Here is a 16,484-nt window from a genome sequence, read left to right on the forward strand (position 1 = left end):
CTCCTCCTCCAAGTCCGGCAAAGTGTCAGGCCACTCCTCCTCCAAGTCCGACACAGCGTCAGACGTCCACTCCTCCTCCAAGTCCGGCACAGCTTCAGGCCACTCCTCCTCATCCAACTCAGCCCCGTCAGCCATCTCCGTCGCCTCAGCAATCGCAGAAGAGACACCCTGCAGCTATGGTGCGTAGCGGACGAGTCGAGGTCATAGTACAGAAAGTACAGGCGGAGGCAAGCGATATAAATATGGTCCAAACCTCACTACTCCTCTTCCTGAGAGGGCTTACGACAGGACCGAGGAGCAAACCAATGCCATAGTGCGGGCAGAAGTCGACGCCCATTTTGGACCGAAACCGCCACCGCCGCCAAGGGAGAAAGTGCCTGTGGAAGTAGTTGACCACTTCATTCGTATGGCTCAACCACTAGCTCCTAAGCCTGTTGACACAGACTATGAGCGCCACATCAGGAAGTTACATCGACAACGTCTACAGAAGGAGGCGAGCTCGAGCTCGAGCAAACAACAAGCAGCTGTCAAAAAATGCGGGAAAACCGTTGCCCGGCTGGGAGAACAGGCGACGCAATCGATCTCCCCGCTTGTTGTGTCGCCAACAACACGTGACAGTACACGCGCCCAATATTATTGTGGGCAAACAGTTTACGTTCCCGAGGTGGGCGATGTGGTAATAACCCTGGAGCATATAATGCAGGCTGAAACTCTCAACATCACTGTTGGACAACTCCTCAAGATCGAGGACATGCCTGTGCTTACAGAGGAGGAAATAAAACAGAAATATGCCTGGGGCCAACCTTTGGTCAAGCCAGAAGAGGTCAAGAAGCTCCCAACGAGAATGTATGAATTGCATCAATGATACATGGACATTACCAAGAGATCCGATCGAGAGTCCCTCATGGTGCAAGTCAAGAAGGATCATTACTACCATGAGAAATCTGTAACCGTTGAGTATTCTGAACTGTTTCAGTTATACAATCAAGACGCACTCGACAAATCTATCGTCAGTTGCTATTGTCTGTAAGTGATTTCTTTCTGTAATTTAAGTTTTAAGCTAGCTGTAGTGATCCTTTTGATCAATCATTACCTGTAATTATCCTCACTATATTCTTTTCTATGGTATTATGCAGGATGAAGATGTATGAAATGAGAAAAGGTGGACGCTATGGCATTGGGTTCATTGACCCAAACACCGTTAATGAATACACATGGAAAATAAACAAGCATCATGAAAAGCAGGTAGAGGACAGCATGCTAGAGTTCTTGAAGCACCTCAAATACAATGAAAATATACTACTTCCTTACAACTTCCAGTGAGTCACACTTTCTTGTACTACAAATTCTCTGTTTTTGCCTACTAGCTAGCTACATGTTTTTGCTTACATATGCCCGCTTAATTAAGACATGCAAACGTATGTGCATGCAGATTTCACTGGATCTTGTGTATCATTAAAGTTGACGCCAGAACAGTTCAAATACTGGACTCACTACTCAAAGCAAATAGTGACAATAACATTTTGTTTGGGATAGTCAACAGGTAATTTCAATCATTATTAACTATATATCTCGGCCTATTTAGTTCGTCATTTCATGATATGAACTATTTAATAACCCCTTTATTCATTTTCTTTGTCGGCGGGCAGGGCTTGGGCATGGTTCATCAGCGTCACGGAAGGCGAATGGAAACGACAGCTGAAATGGTTTCGACCCAAGGTAAGTAATTAAGTAGTACTAGCTAGCTAGCTAGCTGCCATCTCTTTAATTATCATGCTTGATTAATTATTATCTGATCAAATTAAATTCCATTCTCGTAATAAAGGCCCTGAAGCAGGCGCAGGGGACTGATCTGTGTGCATTCTGCGTTTGCGAGAACATTCGCATGATGGCGTCCGAAAGGAGCAGATCTCAAAGACAGGAATGGGTACGCTTGTCAGAACACCATTCACAATTTTTACACCATTATCGATATCTAGTCACACAACTAATACACATGCATATTGATCTCCTTAACAGTTCAAAGAGGTGCGGGACAAGCTCCTAGAAACGGAGCGCGTAGAAGCACTTCAAGAGGAAATAGCGGGATTTTTGCTCGACCAGGTCATAAATCCGAAGGGAGAATACTATTACCCACTACCGCCCCCATCGACCAGGTCATGAACCACTTCCAATTGTCATCGTGCTCCGAAGGCACCAATTAGGCTAATGCCACTGGCTCCGAAGGCAACATGCATATGTAGGAGAAATTGTATATAGCTGTACATGTGTGTATGTGTGAATTAATATGGTGGTTTGTGAGACATTGATGATATATATATGATTGGTTCTACTAGAAATTCTATTTATATATATATATGCATAACGTGTACAATGTGTAGTATCGTAAAATACCAGCAAACGAAAAATAATTAAAATGAAAAACACAAAATTAAATGAAAAAGAAATCATAAAACCAAAAACCCTCCAAACATTTTAGTACCGGTTGGTGTTACCAACCGGTACTAAAGGGCTCCCGGCTCCGGGAGCTGGCTCGTGCCACGTGGTTGCCCTTTAGCACCGGTTCGTGCTGAACCGGTATTAAAGGGGGGGCTTTAGTGACCACACTTTAGTGCCGGTTTCATAACCGGCACTAAAGGGCCTTACAAACCGGTGCTATTGCCCGGTTCTGCACTAGTGCATGTCAAAAACATTCTAATATTATGGAACGAAGGGAATAGTATTATAGCAGAATTTCAATATGATACTATTCATAGCTGGATTTTTGTTCCTTGTTTCCAACACGTGAATCAGATAGGAACTGAATCTGCATGATTGATATATGTTGTGCCAATCTACATGACCTTTCTCAAGCATTTTAGCCGTGGCACCATGACCTGGGAGCACGGTAGCACCTCAAGCCATAAGATCGCTAATACTTTCTCTGTTTCAAATTACTCGTCGCAGAAATAGATGTATCTAAAACTAAAATACATCTAGATACATCCATATCTGCGACAAGTAATTCAGAATAAAGGGAGTAGATATCTTCTCAATTGACACTGAAAGGGAATTATAGCAACAAACCATATGCTTCCCAACTGCCAGAGGAAAAGGCGCACTGTTGCACAATAAATCTTCCCTAGAATTCACACCACAAATCCCACTAGTCATGTCTCGTTGTACTTCTCTTGGTTGCCTGTATATGGCTCGGGAGATAAAATTAGGGTTTCTGCTCACATGACGCCATCACATCTCATTTTGTCTTGCCATGCCCAGTAAGGGGCACCAACAACCGTGAGGTCTCTCCTCACTTGCTCTAGCTTATAGTTTCCTTTGTTCTCACTGCTCCAATGCTCTAGCTCTGGCCCGGGTTTGAGGCCTGGCCCCCCATGGTGCCTCATTCTTCTTCAAGCAAATTACAAATGCCTGGGGTGCTAGTGTCCTTTGGGTCACATTTTATTGGGTACCTTGGCGTATACTCCTTTCGTTCCGAATTACTTGTCGCAAGTATGGATCGATGTATTTTAGTTCTAGATACATTCATTTCTGCGGCGAGTAATTTGAAACGGAGGGAGTATGTGGGATTTGGCCCTCGTTTGTTACATTCTGTAATGAGGATACTCACACGTTTTCAAGAACCAATTCATGCTCTACAAGGTGAAATCCCTTGATTTAGCCGTCAATGATGGATTCCGCAACGATATTTTACATACTTCATTCCCTTCTTAAAATCTGCAAGGACAGTGTCCCATCTACCGGTCCCTAAGCCCCAGGATGAGAAGTCTTGCCAATTTATAAAACCCTTGAGTTGGCCATCTCCTTGATGGTGTTTTATTGGAAGATGGTGATACAATCACTCCATGAAGGACGATGTAGGCGGTGTAGGCTTACACATTTGACAGCTCGTTGGTTATTGCATTTTGCTCCTTTTCTAACATGATTTGTTCGACTTTAATGCATACGTTATATTGTACAGTTAAACTGAAGGTCATATCTTTACACGAGTCACAGCCACACGTTCTAATGGTTCAATACAATATATGGCCAGTGTAACTTAATTGATAACCCATGGTCCACTACCTGCTTAATCCATAGTTCACTCTCATACAACTATGTGCCGGTGCATGAGCCATACCCGTCCAACTTGTTGCATCGCTACGCTTATGCAGGTAGGTTCCAGGGCGTCTTCAGTGGTGCTATTGTGTGTTAACGATACCCGAAAATGCAAGGCTGTACCATCAGTAGATTGCCGCAATAAAATTCACTAGATGAATGAACTTGAAGTACGACCTGTGAATCTTGTGCTTCAAACATTTATTGAACATCCAACTCCACAATTATTTATACCTGATGTGTGAAATTTATATGTGAATTTTTCCACAAAATAACAAATGTAATAGGTTTTAGCAACTGTCTCGTAGCACCATTATTTCTACTACCACTATAAAAAGAAGAGAGGGGCAGATCCAAATGATCACAACCATCCATCATCAACATCTAATGGTCCATAGTCTTTCTATGTTTAACACTAGCAAGCCACTAATCACACAGTAAGCAAAAGGACCCGCACAAACGCAAAACGACCCGCACCACTAATCCTCCCCATTCCTTCATCCTGAACAAAACTGCCCGCACGAACCCACGACCTTCGCTGGTCCTCCTCTGCTACCCACGCCTCCCGCAGATCCTCCGCTCGGCCACTCCCCACAGATCCTCTGCTGTCCCACGACGCGACCGCGGACTGCCGCCGCCGATGATCCCATCTGATGGCGGCGCCGACCCATCCCTGGCGCTGGATGCGGTGACCTCCGGTAGAGGCACGCCCAGCCGTGCCTTCCCGAGCACAGTCTCGCCGGGATGCCTCCGCTCCTCCGGCAGCGCCGCGCCCGTCCGCCGCAGCCCGCCGGCGAGGGCACAATCGGTGCCGACCTGCACGCGCAAGGGGAGGCGGCAGGAGCAGTCGTGCAAGGGCAGGACCAGCTGTGCGGTCAATCGAGCGATCCTTTTTCATCTTGGCCGCCATGTCCCCCGCCATGGACGACGCCCGCTGTGGCGATCTCCACCCCGGCGACCAGCTCTGCCTCGCCTACCAAATCAAATCTACGAACTAAGGTTGATTTCTATGACTTCAGTTCGCTGGTGGTACTGGCATAACGCTTATGTTGCAGGCTTCTCCAGAATGATTCCTCACAAGAGATATCTCAACCAGTCATAAGTTAGCCTGAAGACATATGGTGCAGATACTCTTCCTTGGTATAAGAGATACTTTCGACTAAGCACACGCGCAATGTTACATTTGAGTAAGGGATTACCATGTTCTCTGAATTTTCTACCCGACAGATATGTTCAACTATAGTTAGAGTATTCCGACAAAGGGTTTACCCCCGCTTTATATTATAAAGCATCCGGATATTTAGAGTATTATACATCTCTAATCTGCATATTTGAAACCAACATGATAATGTTCCATACTTCTTAAGCCATTTTGGTGCCACCTATTGTACCATCATTTTTTGCTTCAGGTATTGTCCTTATTTCCAAACAATTCCATTGTCTTCGCTTTCTCTACTCACATGTGTTTTTTAGTCTTCCTCTCACTCTTTTGAGCTTCTACAGAACTGATGTCTAACTGCTATGTTTACCCTTCTGAATAATACCCTTATCAAGTTTTCAGCTTTTAATGTAAAACCGTAACCAATTACCGAAATTTTGGAGTTCTTTTTCACCTTTTCTTGTCCGGTTGTGGATAAAAAAAACTTATGCTGAATCATTACGTCTCCAGACGAGCAGTGCAGATTTGAGAGTTGGGTTATTTGTCAAAAGTTTTCCGTTTTATCCATACAATAGAAAAATTAGTTTTACATAATTTGAATGTGTGCTCACATGAGCTTGTAAACTTCTCTCATGTGTCCACACAAGGGCGGAGGGAAGATTCTTTCTGTGAAGAAACCTATTTTGTATGAAGTTGTAGTTGATTTTGTCGGACTGGGAAGTGATGGATGCACCAAGTAGGTGGTCTTTATTTCTGGGATTAGAATTTTCAAAAGGACTGTTTCTTCTCACCTTGATCTTGTGATCTAATGAAACTTATTCCTGATTTTGATCAGGGACACAACAGTGAAGATGTTTTTGAATTTCGTGCTGTAGCTAAATGGTGAAGTTTTCATGAATTCATGTTATGAATTGGTTCTCACTTTTTTTTATCATAACCTTTTATTATCTCATGATTTATTGATTTTTTTTGATATTTCTGTTTGCAGAACGATTATTAGATATTGGAGAATTAACGAGGTATGGCTACTGCCAAGCATGCTTTCAGAAGTACACGATTCAAGAGATTTTCTATTTTGGCAGAAGTTAGTGTGCCTACTAACAAGTGTGCTCTGAAAATTAGTCAATTACTGCACCAGCTGGACTTATAGATCGGTTCACAAGGTTCTTTCTGGATAGTAGTTATGGTTTTAATACACTTAAAACATGTATGGTTATTTGATTCATGAACAAAACAAATATATTCTCTTTTGAGCTTTGGGCATTTCACATATGACCATTGTACTGTTGCACTATTACTACCACCTATGTGAAAGGTAAATAAACCTTTCAGCAACATATGTTGGTATAATTCTCTCCCAACTAGCATTATATGCCATATATAGTTGTTTTTTTACTGAAATGTTAGGAGCCTCGTGTATAAGGTATGCAGAAATTCTCACTTTGAGGAAGTGATTAATTCTTCATGTGCAGTAACCTGGAGAGATGGTGCTGGTGGATTCTAACCGCAAGGTGAGTGGCTTGATCCTTCATTAATCATGTTTAATTTTAGAGAAAAGTATATTTTTCGTCCCTCAACTTTTGACGGAGTCTAGATTTGGTCCCTCATTTTCGAAACTGGACAACTTGCACCCCCAACTACTAAAACCGGACAAAATTTATCCCTGGTCTTGGTTTTGAGCGGTTTTGATGCTGGCTCACCCCGGTTTTGACCGATGCTGACTTAAATACATGTATATCTTTCAAATATGTGAATCTTTTGAAATTCAAGTACTTTTTCCAAATCTCTGTACTTTTTCACGTTTGCGTTAAAATTTCAAATTCACATACCTTTTTGAAATCCGCACTATTTTCAAATCCACATACTTTTTCAAGTTCACATAATTTTCCAAATTCGCATACTTTTTTCTAGTTCGCATATTTTTCTCGGATCCGCGTACTTTTTTCATGTTTGTGTACTGCTTTCAAATCCGTGTACTTTTTCAAATTCATGAACTTTTATAGAAAGTACACGGATCTGAAAAAAAACACTTGAACTTGAAAATGGTATGCAGACCTAAATAAAATAAACTGATTTGAAGAAAGTACGCGAATTTGAGTCAAAGCACGGTCAAAACCGGCAAAAGTCAGCACCAAAACCGGTCAAAACCATGTTCAAGGACGAACCTTGTCCGGTTTTAGTAGTTCAGAGTGCAAGTTGTCCGGTTTCGTAGTTGAGGGACCAAATCTAGACTATGCCAAAAGTTGAGGGACGAAAAGTATACTTTTCTCTTAATTTTAAATGGATGTGAAGTGATTGTCCTAGATCAATGGGTGATTTATGTGCAAATGCTACAGTCGAAGACATGCAGTTGCTTGCCGTCGATGAAGCGACATCAACATGGGTAGCTGATCCAGTCATCTATTAGTCTGTTCGTCTTTCTTCCTTGCACTTTGTTCTTCAGTCATGTGTTGGGCATCCTTCCCCATGCTACTGACTCAATGGTGTCGCTAGCCCATGCTTCTGACTCTCCAGACATATACTCACTTCTTAGAAATCCCATGGCAATTGCTTTCATGTGAATTTTGGTTAGTACTCCGTATTTATGATGCTGCTGGCCTCATTGCTCTGAATATACTACCACACTGCATGATAAATCAACAATGACTTTTCTTAATGCATGTAAATTATCGCTTCTCTGTAATGTTTGATGTCAATTTATTCCATGACAATGGTGCAAACTAGGATCTGACCGGACAAGACAGTCGCGCTGTCAGCCCAGTCTACCACGTCCTTGCTCGCGTCAGCACACCCATTGCAAGCCTATTGATGGTGCAGTTGCTGAGCGGGGAGGTGAAATCCCTGAGCTAGGTAACAATATGGATGACTTGGATTGATAAAAAAATTCATTAGCATTTATCTCCTTAATGAGAGAACTTTTGAGAATTTTAATAACTTCGAAAGATGTTTATATTGGCAACAATAGTTGTAACGAATATTATGTGCTTTAAGAATATGGTTTTTGGTGCTAACAGTTGCAGGATTAGATCACCATTCGAACATGATTTGAGGATAATGCAAAGCGGCTTTCAATCGGAACTAGATTTAATCTTCTTTTGCAACCTATCAGTAGTTCAGTACACAGGCCGAATGAAACATCATTTATCTCTATGCAGCTATGTTATCACAATGGTGAGTGGCATAGCTAGCTCGGTGAGTCAGGGTGGTACAACAATGAATTTTTAATGTAAATCTATGTATTTGGAAGAATTATTTTTTTCTAGCCTAAATATAGGCTATGGACCACCCTGTCCACCCCCTAGCTAAGCCATGGCTGTCACTTCTAAGAGCAAGTATAATACTACCTCCGTTTCAGTTTACAAGTCCTACGCGTATACCTAGGTTACCAATTTTATCATCTTAATGTAAACTATATAACACAAAAATTATACGATTTGAAAATAGAACATCTAAAGTTTATATTGATATATTTTTTGTAATATATGACTTGTATTAGGTTGGTCGAATTGACGACTTAGGGGCACGCGCACGCTTTGTAAACTAAAAGAGAGGTAGTAAGGTCCAGTTAGCAAGCTATAAAGATTAAACAATTATATTTATACTGAGATACAGAACAACCCTTCGGATATGCAAAACGGAACTCGGGCTCAGATGAGCTCTTTATCTAGGCCGTCAATATGCTTCATTCATGCTCGCCAGTGTATATAGTAGTGTATATGCGGTGTATTTTTGCTTTTCTCTGTTTTAAAAGTCTTACGCCTGGCACACGCCAGTCTATGATCTGACAGCAACAGCGTCACTGCAGCACTGCACCGATCAGTAGGTCCCATTGATTCACGAGCTAGATGGGCATGCACCTCTTTTATTTCTGTCAGATGTAACATCGGTTCACTAATTAAGAAACAAACTGCATGTTTAGTACTGCAAATTAAAGACTAACTTGCATGCCACTATCTCAGCAGTAGTGGAAGGCACAAATTAGCAGTAACCGATTATCCTCAATTAGCACCTAACATGATTAGCATTGCTCGATCACAAAAACACTGAAGAATTTCATGATTCCACCGATGAAGTACTAACTGTTATCTCGCCTCTCGTCGGAAATAAAAAGGAATCGACAGGCATGCTTACGAAGAGCACAGCCTGCAACCAGAGCGTGCGTTAACGACAGCGATGCGCGGCGCCAAGCTCGACGACGGCCGCCGGATGCCAAAAAAGGCACCTTATCTGCCTGCTCGTGCACGCTGCTGCATGCGTTCGCCAGCGATGTCGTTGAGCCTGGTCGTCTAGAACCTGGTTGCTTGCGTTGGCCGACGCCGGCAAGGCGGGATCGAACAGTCCCAAGCATCAGACTGGACGGTAATGCAAGATCCATGTGCATGTTAAGCGGGGATCCTCCATGGTCTTCTCCGTCTCGGATGCCGAGATCATAGAACAGCAGGTCTGCGGTGTGAACTCTGGAGGGGCTAGCCGGAACCGTGAGTGCTTTGCATGGCTATGGCATGCGGCCGCCCTCGCTGCCGGCGGCAAGGATTAATGAGAGCCTCATAGTCGCAGGTGACAGGACTAAGAAGAGAGAGAATTGATCGAGAAACTGCTAGTTTCTCACATCAATACCTGAGAAATAAAGATGAGAGAGACGACGGAGTAACTGAAGAAAGAGAGGGAACAGTCATATTTTCTCACGTACATGGTTCGTATTTCCTCTCAAAACTAGAATGCGGCACAGATCACGAGACTACTCTATGGTCCAGATAAAAAGCTCAGCTGAGCTCGGGAGCCAAAACGCTGCTCTCACAACCCTTGATCTAATTTGATAAATTTATCCTACTATACATTAAAACTGAAGGTCATATATTTACACAAGTCAGAACCATACGTTCCAATGGTTCGACATATGGCTGGCCTAATTGATGATTTATGGCCCACTCACTGCTTAATCGTATAGTTCACTTGCTTAATATCCACCCGTCCAGCTTGTTGCATCGCTATGCAGGTAGGTTCCAGGGCGTCTTCAGTGGTGCTATAGCGTGCTAATGATACCCTAATTACCTACTCCCTCCGTTCCAAATTACTCGTCGCAGAAATGGATGTATCTAGAACTAAAATACATCTAGATACATCCATACCTGCCACAAGTAATTCGGAACGGAGGGAGTACCTGCAAGGCTGTACCACACTAACTGACTAAAAACAAGATGAACTTGGAGTATAATTTATTAGATTGGCTACACAAAAGCATGACATTTTAGAAGTACTTTTGGTAAAAGAAATTAGAACTTTGACAATAACTTATCAAAAATGCTCTGATCAAATACGCAAAAATTAATGCTTGTTTTCAACCAGTCAATCCATAAAAATAAAAATAACAGTTTCATTGGGTTTGAGAGACTGTTTTGCAATATAAGCAGATGTGCAAGATATCGGTGTCTTTTTCTTAAGAATGCCCAAAGTACATGTTTGAATGGCCGTCATCGATGTGTCGACGTCACTAATTAATACGGGTGAGCCTTAACCATGGGATATACAGTACAGTTAATGGTTCCTAGTCTTTCAGACACGATTGATGCGATGCAGCAGCTGTCTAGATATGAACGGTTACAAGTGGCACCGGTCGCTGCGTCCATTAATGTGCAACTTGCGCAGCCAGGCACTGCTCCACAAACATATTTGGCACTGTGGTTGCACATGCATTTTTCCTTAACAAGCAAAAACAAGCAGCTACTATAATTGTGATTTTGATGTATTGTTGAATGGCATTTCAGCCACATAATATGTGCCACTTGGTCAGGAGAGGCTACTATTCTAAAAATTGGTATATATACGAGTGTTGACTAACAATAAAGATCACCTAACCCGACAAAGCAGATCAGCTAGGGCTTTCGAAGCATGCAAGTACGAGCTACATAATAACCCTAGTTGTGCGTCATTAAGATAAAAAGAGTAGATAGATCTTAAACCCAAAGTTAATGGACAGTACATTCCAAGAAATGTAAAGTAGAGGACGATGCAAACTTTTGAAATTTTGTATTCTCTCTGCATACATATATAAAAATATTTCAGAAAAATTATGTCCTACAAAATAAACATATTATTATATTTTTGTCCATCATATCCAGGGGTACCTTAATAATATGATCGGGAGGTAAGTATTGTCATTCATAAGTTTTTCTACTTTACATATGTAACAAGAGAAGCATACTTAAAAAACTTCTTCAGTGTGGTCACAAGCTCTACTAAATAGGCTGTGCAAACATATCAATGTCTTAGTTGACCATATTCAATTGCCGAGTAACAAAGTTGAAATATATAATTAAGAGGAAACATTAACTCAAGAAAACTAATTTCAGAAATAAATTACCTGGAACTGCTGTATGGCACAAAAAGCACTAACAAACCAAATCAAACTGTGATTCCATTATTTGGGTGAAGTTTCCTTAAATTTTTTTGACCTTTTCCTTTTTCTCGGTGGTCTGCAATCTGCACTGCACAGCAAAGAAAATGATAAAGTTTACCTACGTGGTTACAAATTGCTTTATAGGACCATAAAAAAGGAAGGCGAGAAGATAAAAGTCAAATAGGAATGTATATTGAGGTCATTTCTATTACAAAAGCAGTTTGATCACCCAAGCAGCTCGAAGCTGCAATAATGCTTGCACTGGAACTGGTACAGTGAAGTAACTGCAGTGCACATCAAGAATAGTTGGCTCAGTAACTGCAGTGCAGCAGCAAGAGATGCAGGCTAACATGTGCAATTGTGTATGTCATGTAAAGTATACATCAGTGGCTCAGTCAAGATAAAAATATCAAATATCTCCTGCTAACGGGTAGGAAATTTATAGTAACTGATGATAGCTGTACTAAATATAAACTGATGACTACAACCATTTAATTTTTATAATTCAAACACAAGAATCTATTTAGCCATGACAGAAGAAATGAACTGGAAACATTCAGAATTGAACCGACAGATAAATTTGCACATGAATACAGTATTACTACTTTGCATGGCCTAATTTATGTCTCTCAGATGCTACTCTACACTATCAAGACCTGACAGATGTTACTTTACAATATCTAAACCTGACAGATGCTACTTTACAACAATATCTACACGGGTAGAACTGATCAGAATTGCTTGTACAGTTGCACTGCTTGAATAGCTAGGACTTGTGGTACAGAATTCTGATAAGACTGACCAATAGCTGAATGGATATGTTTTAACTCCACAGTTCACGTCCAGCAGTAGTCACCAAAAGGAGAGCAGGAACACATCCGGACACAATCACAGTTAAATAAAATCCCTGATCACTGCTATGAAGAGGGCTGAATTTTTGCGTTCATTTGAACGATAACGTCTTTGAATGCCTCACAACCATCAAAACGCTGCCCTTTGGTCCAGTTTAACAATCTGTCGCGAAGATCGATTACAAAATCTTTATCATGACCCGCCTCATTCAGCAATAAATTTACACACTTCAGCAGGTATGGGCCTGTCTTGGTTCTGAGTTGACTGACAAAATGACAACATGTATCTTCACATTCAAAGATCACCGCGGACATATCCTCAATAATGTCAAGCCAGCCAAAGATGAGACATGCACCACTTAGAGCCCATCTTTCAGTAGAACCTCCACGACTAGATGAAAAAACATCATTGCCAGCCTGATCTTTCCTTTTTGTCTGCCCTTCCTTTGACTCCATAACCAGACCAGTGCTTGCATAGTGCAGAAGCACGTTACAGTCTTGCTCACTAATACAAGCAGAGGACACAAGCAACACCCCTAAAGGAATCCGTAAATGCAGAAAATTAGGGCATGAGAGAGGGATGTCTAATTGTTCTGCACCTTGCACTTGACTGACAGCAGTTATGCGACAAAACTTCACACAGCGATCATCAAAATCTTTAATAAGGGAACTGACAAGGTTGGTTGACACATTAAATTTCTCTGTATCCCCAACTGTGGGTACTCGCAGTCTCCTCCGGTGATTTACCGTACTGCTATGGTGTGGATTACTTGGGCGCTTTTTGTTGTTCCTGGCCCAATAATGTGATAACTCCACCATATTGTTAGCTAACATCTGGCATTCATCAACATTAAAAGGACATAACACCCACGAAAGGTAAAATGCTGCCCTCTGAGCAAGATTGATATCACTTATTGATTCAGCAGTTTTCTCCTCAGATAATACTTCTGATAAATAACCTTGTGAACCTTCCTGGTGAAATAGTAGAGCAGTGGCAAAACTGAACCAGGTAGGGAAGTTCGTAATTGTCAACCTGCAGCACCACAGAGCAGGAGCAATTAGCTTTGAGTTGAACAGCATGCTAAATATCTGGATATTATTGTTTGCGTGTTAATAAGCATACCAAGCAGAACTGTATTTGAATTTGACCAATCCCTTTGATGGTTGTTTCTTGCCTAAGTGTGACCCTTTTGATGGTTGTGATTGTATGTTTTTCCATGAACAGTTGTCGCTGTTTGTTTTACCCAAGAAAACCATAGCTTCTATGTAAGAAACAAGATCCAAAAATCGTCTGCATGATATGGGTCCAGTTAGTATGGCAAGTAAATCCCTTTGTTGGCTTGGGAAATAAGCATGTGTAAAGGGAAATTTCTGTCCTAGTTCCATGGATATTCCCCATCCTGTAGGCTCGAGAAGAATATCTAATACTGATGATACCACTGCTGTGCAAAGTCCTAGCACAGAACCCATACCCCTGCAAACAGAAATGATATACACCAATAAGAAAAAATTGTAAAAGAGATCTCCACAAACAAGAAGCCCAGAATGTGTAATGCATTCAGAGAACATGCAGAACCGTGTGGATCCATAATAGTGCTGTGGGTATACCATTTAGAACAGGAGGAAGGAATGCTACAGAAGATTAAACAATGAACTCTCTGATTAATAAAGTTTCCATTTGCAGAAGATTAAATAACTAACAGATGATGAATTTCAAAATGATACAAAACATGAATCTGTTAATTCAGCTTTGAGGTAGTTTAAATCCAAGCTTTGAAGAGTTCACTTGGCCATGCACATTACCCTATTTTCTATTAATGAACTTCAACTTTGCTAGTTGCATGCTCAAGACATAACACCTTTAACTGTACTGTCTGCAAGTTTAATTGCAAGTGAAAATGCTTCGAGATGCCATCTGACATAAACACAACAAACTCAGAGTCACCAAAAAAAATAGAGAAGGTAGCACAAGTATTATGAGGTGTAAACTTACGTCGCAAGAAACCATATATGGAATAAGGACCGCATCTCCAAGAACGCCAGTGGGGAGCAAACTAAGCATATTACAATCACACGCCATGCTACCCGATCATGTAATTCTTTTCTCAGACAAAGCAAAGGCCTTGTAATTGCTTCTCGTAGCATCTCTGAAAGATCATGTTCCAGAATTGATGGGTCGTAATGCCACAAATGGACCCTGCCACACACAAACGAAAAATGCAAAACAAATCAGTAAAATATGTAAAAGAATGGCAGGATTTTTTTTCTCAAATTAGGCAACAGGATAAATGATCACCTAATGTAAGCACAGATAGGGTAAAAAAAAGTGCCAATAACTCAAGATTGTATTACTCACAAAACAGTACAATTATTTTTATAAGAGAGGGTTAAGATCAATGTACATTTCTGGGAATCCACTTGGACTTTAGCATATATTGCTATTACTCTATATCATGTTCGCAGCCAAAACATCACTAGAAGACAGCTCAATGTAAACGAATATCATACACCATCCTTAAATCTAATGCTAGTACTATGTTAGTCCATGTATAACTGTCCCAAGCATACCTCGGCGGGATTGAGCCATCATTGGGAAGCACTTGATAAGATGGATGGGTTGTTACATCCAGAGAAATGGTACCCATCTCGCAACTGCTTTCTCCATCTTCTCTGTAATATGGCGAAGGAAAGAGACACTGGTAACGAGGGGATAGCAGGGCTGTTTTCACAGCAGCATGCAACAGATCATAGGAATGCCCCGCAACTGCAAAAAAAAAAATTAGTCACAATACATGAACATCAACACAAACAAGTAACATACTGTTAACCCACACCCTGAGGAAGTGAGGGGGCGAACACAAAATTTCATGAAGTGAGCACTGAATTGCAAGGAATGTAGATCTGAATGATTAATAGTACAGCAGCCTCCTAAAGTTCGTTTGAAAGTGGCAACATTGCCATTTACTGCATGCTATTCGGGGAGAACAAAGGAAGGGGAGAAATGTCACCATCCCGGCCCCCCAATTTCTCGACGAGGGCGGCGCAAGAGCGGACCAGCTCGCGGCAGTCCCGGGGCGAGAGGGAGCTCCCGACGCAGAGCATCTCGGCGCGGTCGTCGGTCCGGGCCACTCGGCAGGAGGCCGAGTCGGAGAGCGCGGAGACGGCGGTGCGGACGAGGCAGCCCAGGCGAGCCCTATCCACCTGCAAATGCCAACGCACATCAGCACCAACCAAGGCTTGCACGGAGGGCAAGGAGATTGGGGGGGAGGGGGGGATTGCCTCCTGTGGGTCGAAGCACATGAGGGAGAGCGCGGCGTCGAGGACCCTGGTTCCGGAGGAGGCAGGGGCGGCGGCGCGGGGGTTGAGGGCCGCCGCGAGGGAGGAGACGGAGGCGGAGAGCGGGTCGCCGGCCGAGGAGGGGCCTGGACTGCCGCCAGGAGGGCGGGCGAGGCGGGAAGCTACCTCGGTGAGCAGGTGGGTGAGGTCGTCTAGGGGAGGAGGCGCCATTTTTGGGGGTTTGCCGCCGCGACGGCGACGGCGACGGTGCGCAAAGGTAGAGGGGGAAATCCGAAGCCTGGGAAGAGACAACGGCAAAGTGGGCTTTTGTGCTTCGGTGTTCAGCTGGAGATGGGCTTGGATTCGAAAATCTACAAGCCCAACTGTCCAGTTGCGCGGGCCATCTTCGCAAGCCAATTCATCATTTGCCCGAAGTCCTAATTTCGTGCCTTAAGCAGAGAGCAACTGATCCTTCGGAATCCTCAAAAAAAAAATAGAGAGCAACTAGTTAACGAGCGCTCCTTCGGGAGCCTCGCAACGATCAACGTCACTTGACGCGCTCTCAGTCATTCGCCACATGTCATGCTCTGGGCGCTCTCTTCGGATTTTGTCTTTTTTATTTTTCTGCACGCGTTTTCGGCTTTTTAAACGAGTTTTTTCGACGTTTTTGTTTTTCACCGGCCTTCCTTAGCTTTTCGATAAAAAA

The 16,484-nt window shown here is 42.5% G+C and overlaps 1 protein-coding gene and 1 long non-coding RNA gene across 5 annotated transcripts; one reads left to right on the plus strand and one right to left on the minus strand.

Annotated features, from left to right (window-relative positions):
• Positions 1 to 4,580: 4,580 nt before the first annotated feature.
• On the plus strand, positions 4,581 to 7,816 carry LOC125525173. 2 transcript variants are annotated; one of them, XR_007291174.1, is made up of 4 exons: positions 4,581 to 6,136; positions 6,243 to 6,273; positions 6,727 to 6,765; positions 7,591 to 7,816. It is a non-coding gene; the product is annotated as an uncharacterized LOC125525173 (long non-coding RNA). The 2 variants fall into 2 exon arrangements; XR_007291173.1 differs by having other exon boundaries at positions 6,243 to 7,816.
• Positions 7,817 to 9,917: 2,101 nt separating this feature from the next.
• LOC125522588 lies at positions 9,918 to 16,072 on the minus strand. Of its 3 annotated transcripts, none has more exons than XR_007289841.1 (7): positions 15,782 to 16,072; positions 15,511 to 15,703; positions 15,071 to 15,266; positions 14,496 to 14,699; positions 13,626 to 13,976; positions 12,454 to 13,535; positions 9,918 to 11,734 (listed from the first exon to the last, which is right to left on the minus strand). XR_007289841.1 is itself a non-coding variant. In XM_048687637.1 (6 exons), exons 1-6 carry the CDS (start codon positions 16,007 to 16,009, stop codon positions 12,569 to 12,571), a joined length of 2,139 nt encoding a protein of 712 aa, XP_048543594.1. In that variant the 5' UTR covers positions 16,010 to 16,072; the 3' UTR covers positions 12,122 to 12,568. The 3 variants fall into 3 exon arrangements, 1 of the variants encoding a protein (XP_048543594.1); XR_007289840.1 differs by having other exon boundaries at positions 9,918 to 11,739; XM_048687637.1 differs by lacking the exon at positions 9,918 to 11,734 and having other exon boundaries at positions 12,122 to 13,535.
• Positions 16,073 to 16,484: the final 412 nt, after the last annotated feature.

This window comes from Triticum urartu, chromosome 7 (genome assembly GCF_003073215.2).
Source record: "Triticum urartu cultivar G1812 chromosome 7, Tu2.1, whole genome shotgun sequence".
NCBI lineage: Eukaryota > Viridiplantae > Streptophyta > Magnoliopsida > Poales > Poaceae > Triticum > Triticum urartu.

Excerpts from the sequence above, each read along its gene's own strand:
- LOC125522588 (XM_048687637.1), bottom strand. The coding sequence starts at position 16,009 with ATGGCGCCTCCTCCCCTAGACGACCTCACCCACCTGCTCACCGAGGTA. Across the intron at positions 15,704-15,781 it reads TGTGCTTCGACCCACAGGAG|GTGGATAGGGCTCGCCTGGG; the intron begins GCAATCCCCCCC and ends TGGCATTTGCAG. Across the intron at positions 14,700-15,070 it reads GATGGCTCAATCCCGCCGAG|GGTCCATTTGTGGCATTACG; the intron begins GTATGCTTGGGA and ends TGTGTGTGGCAG.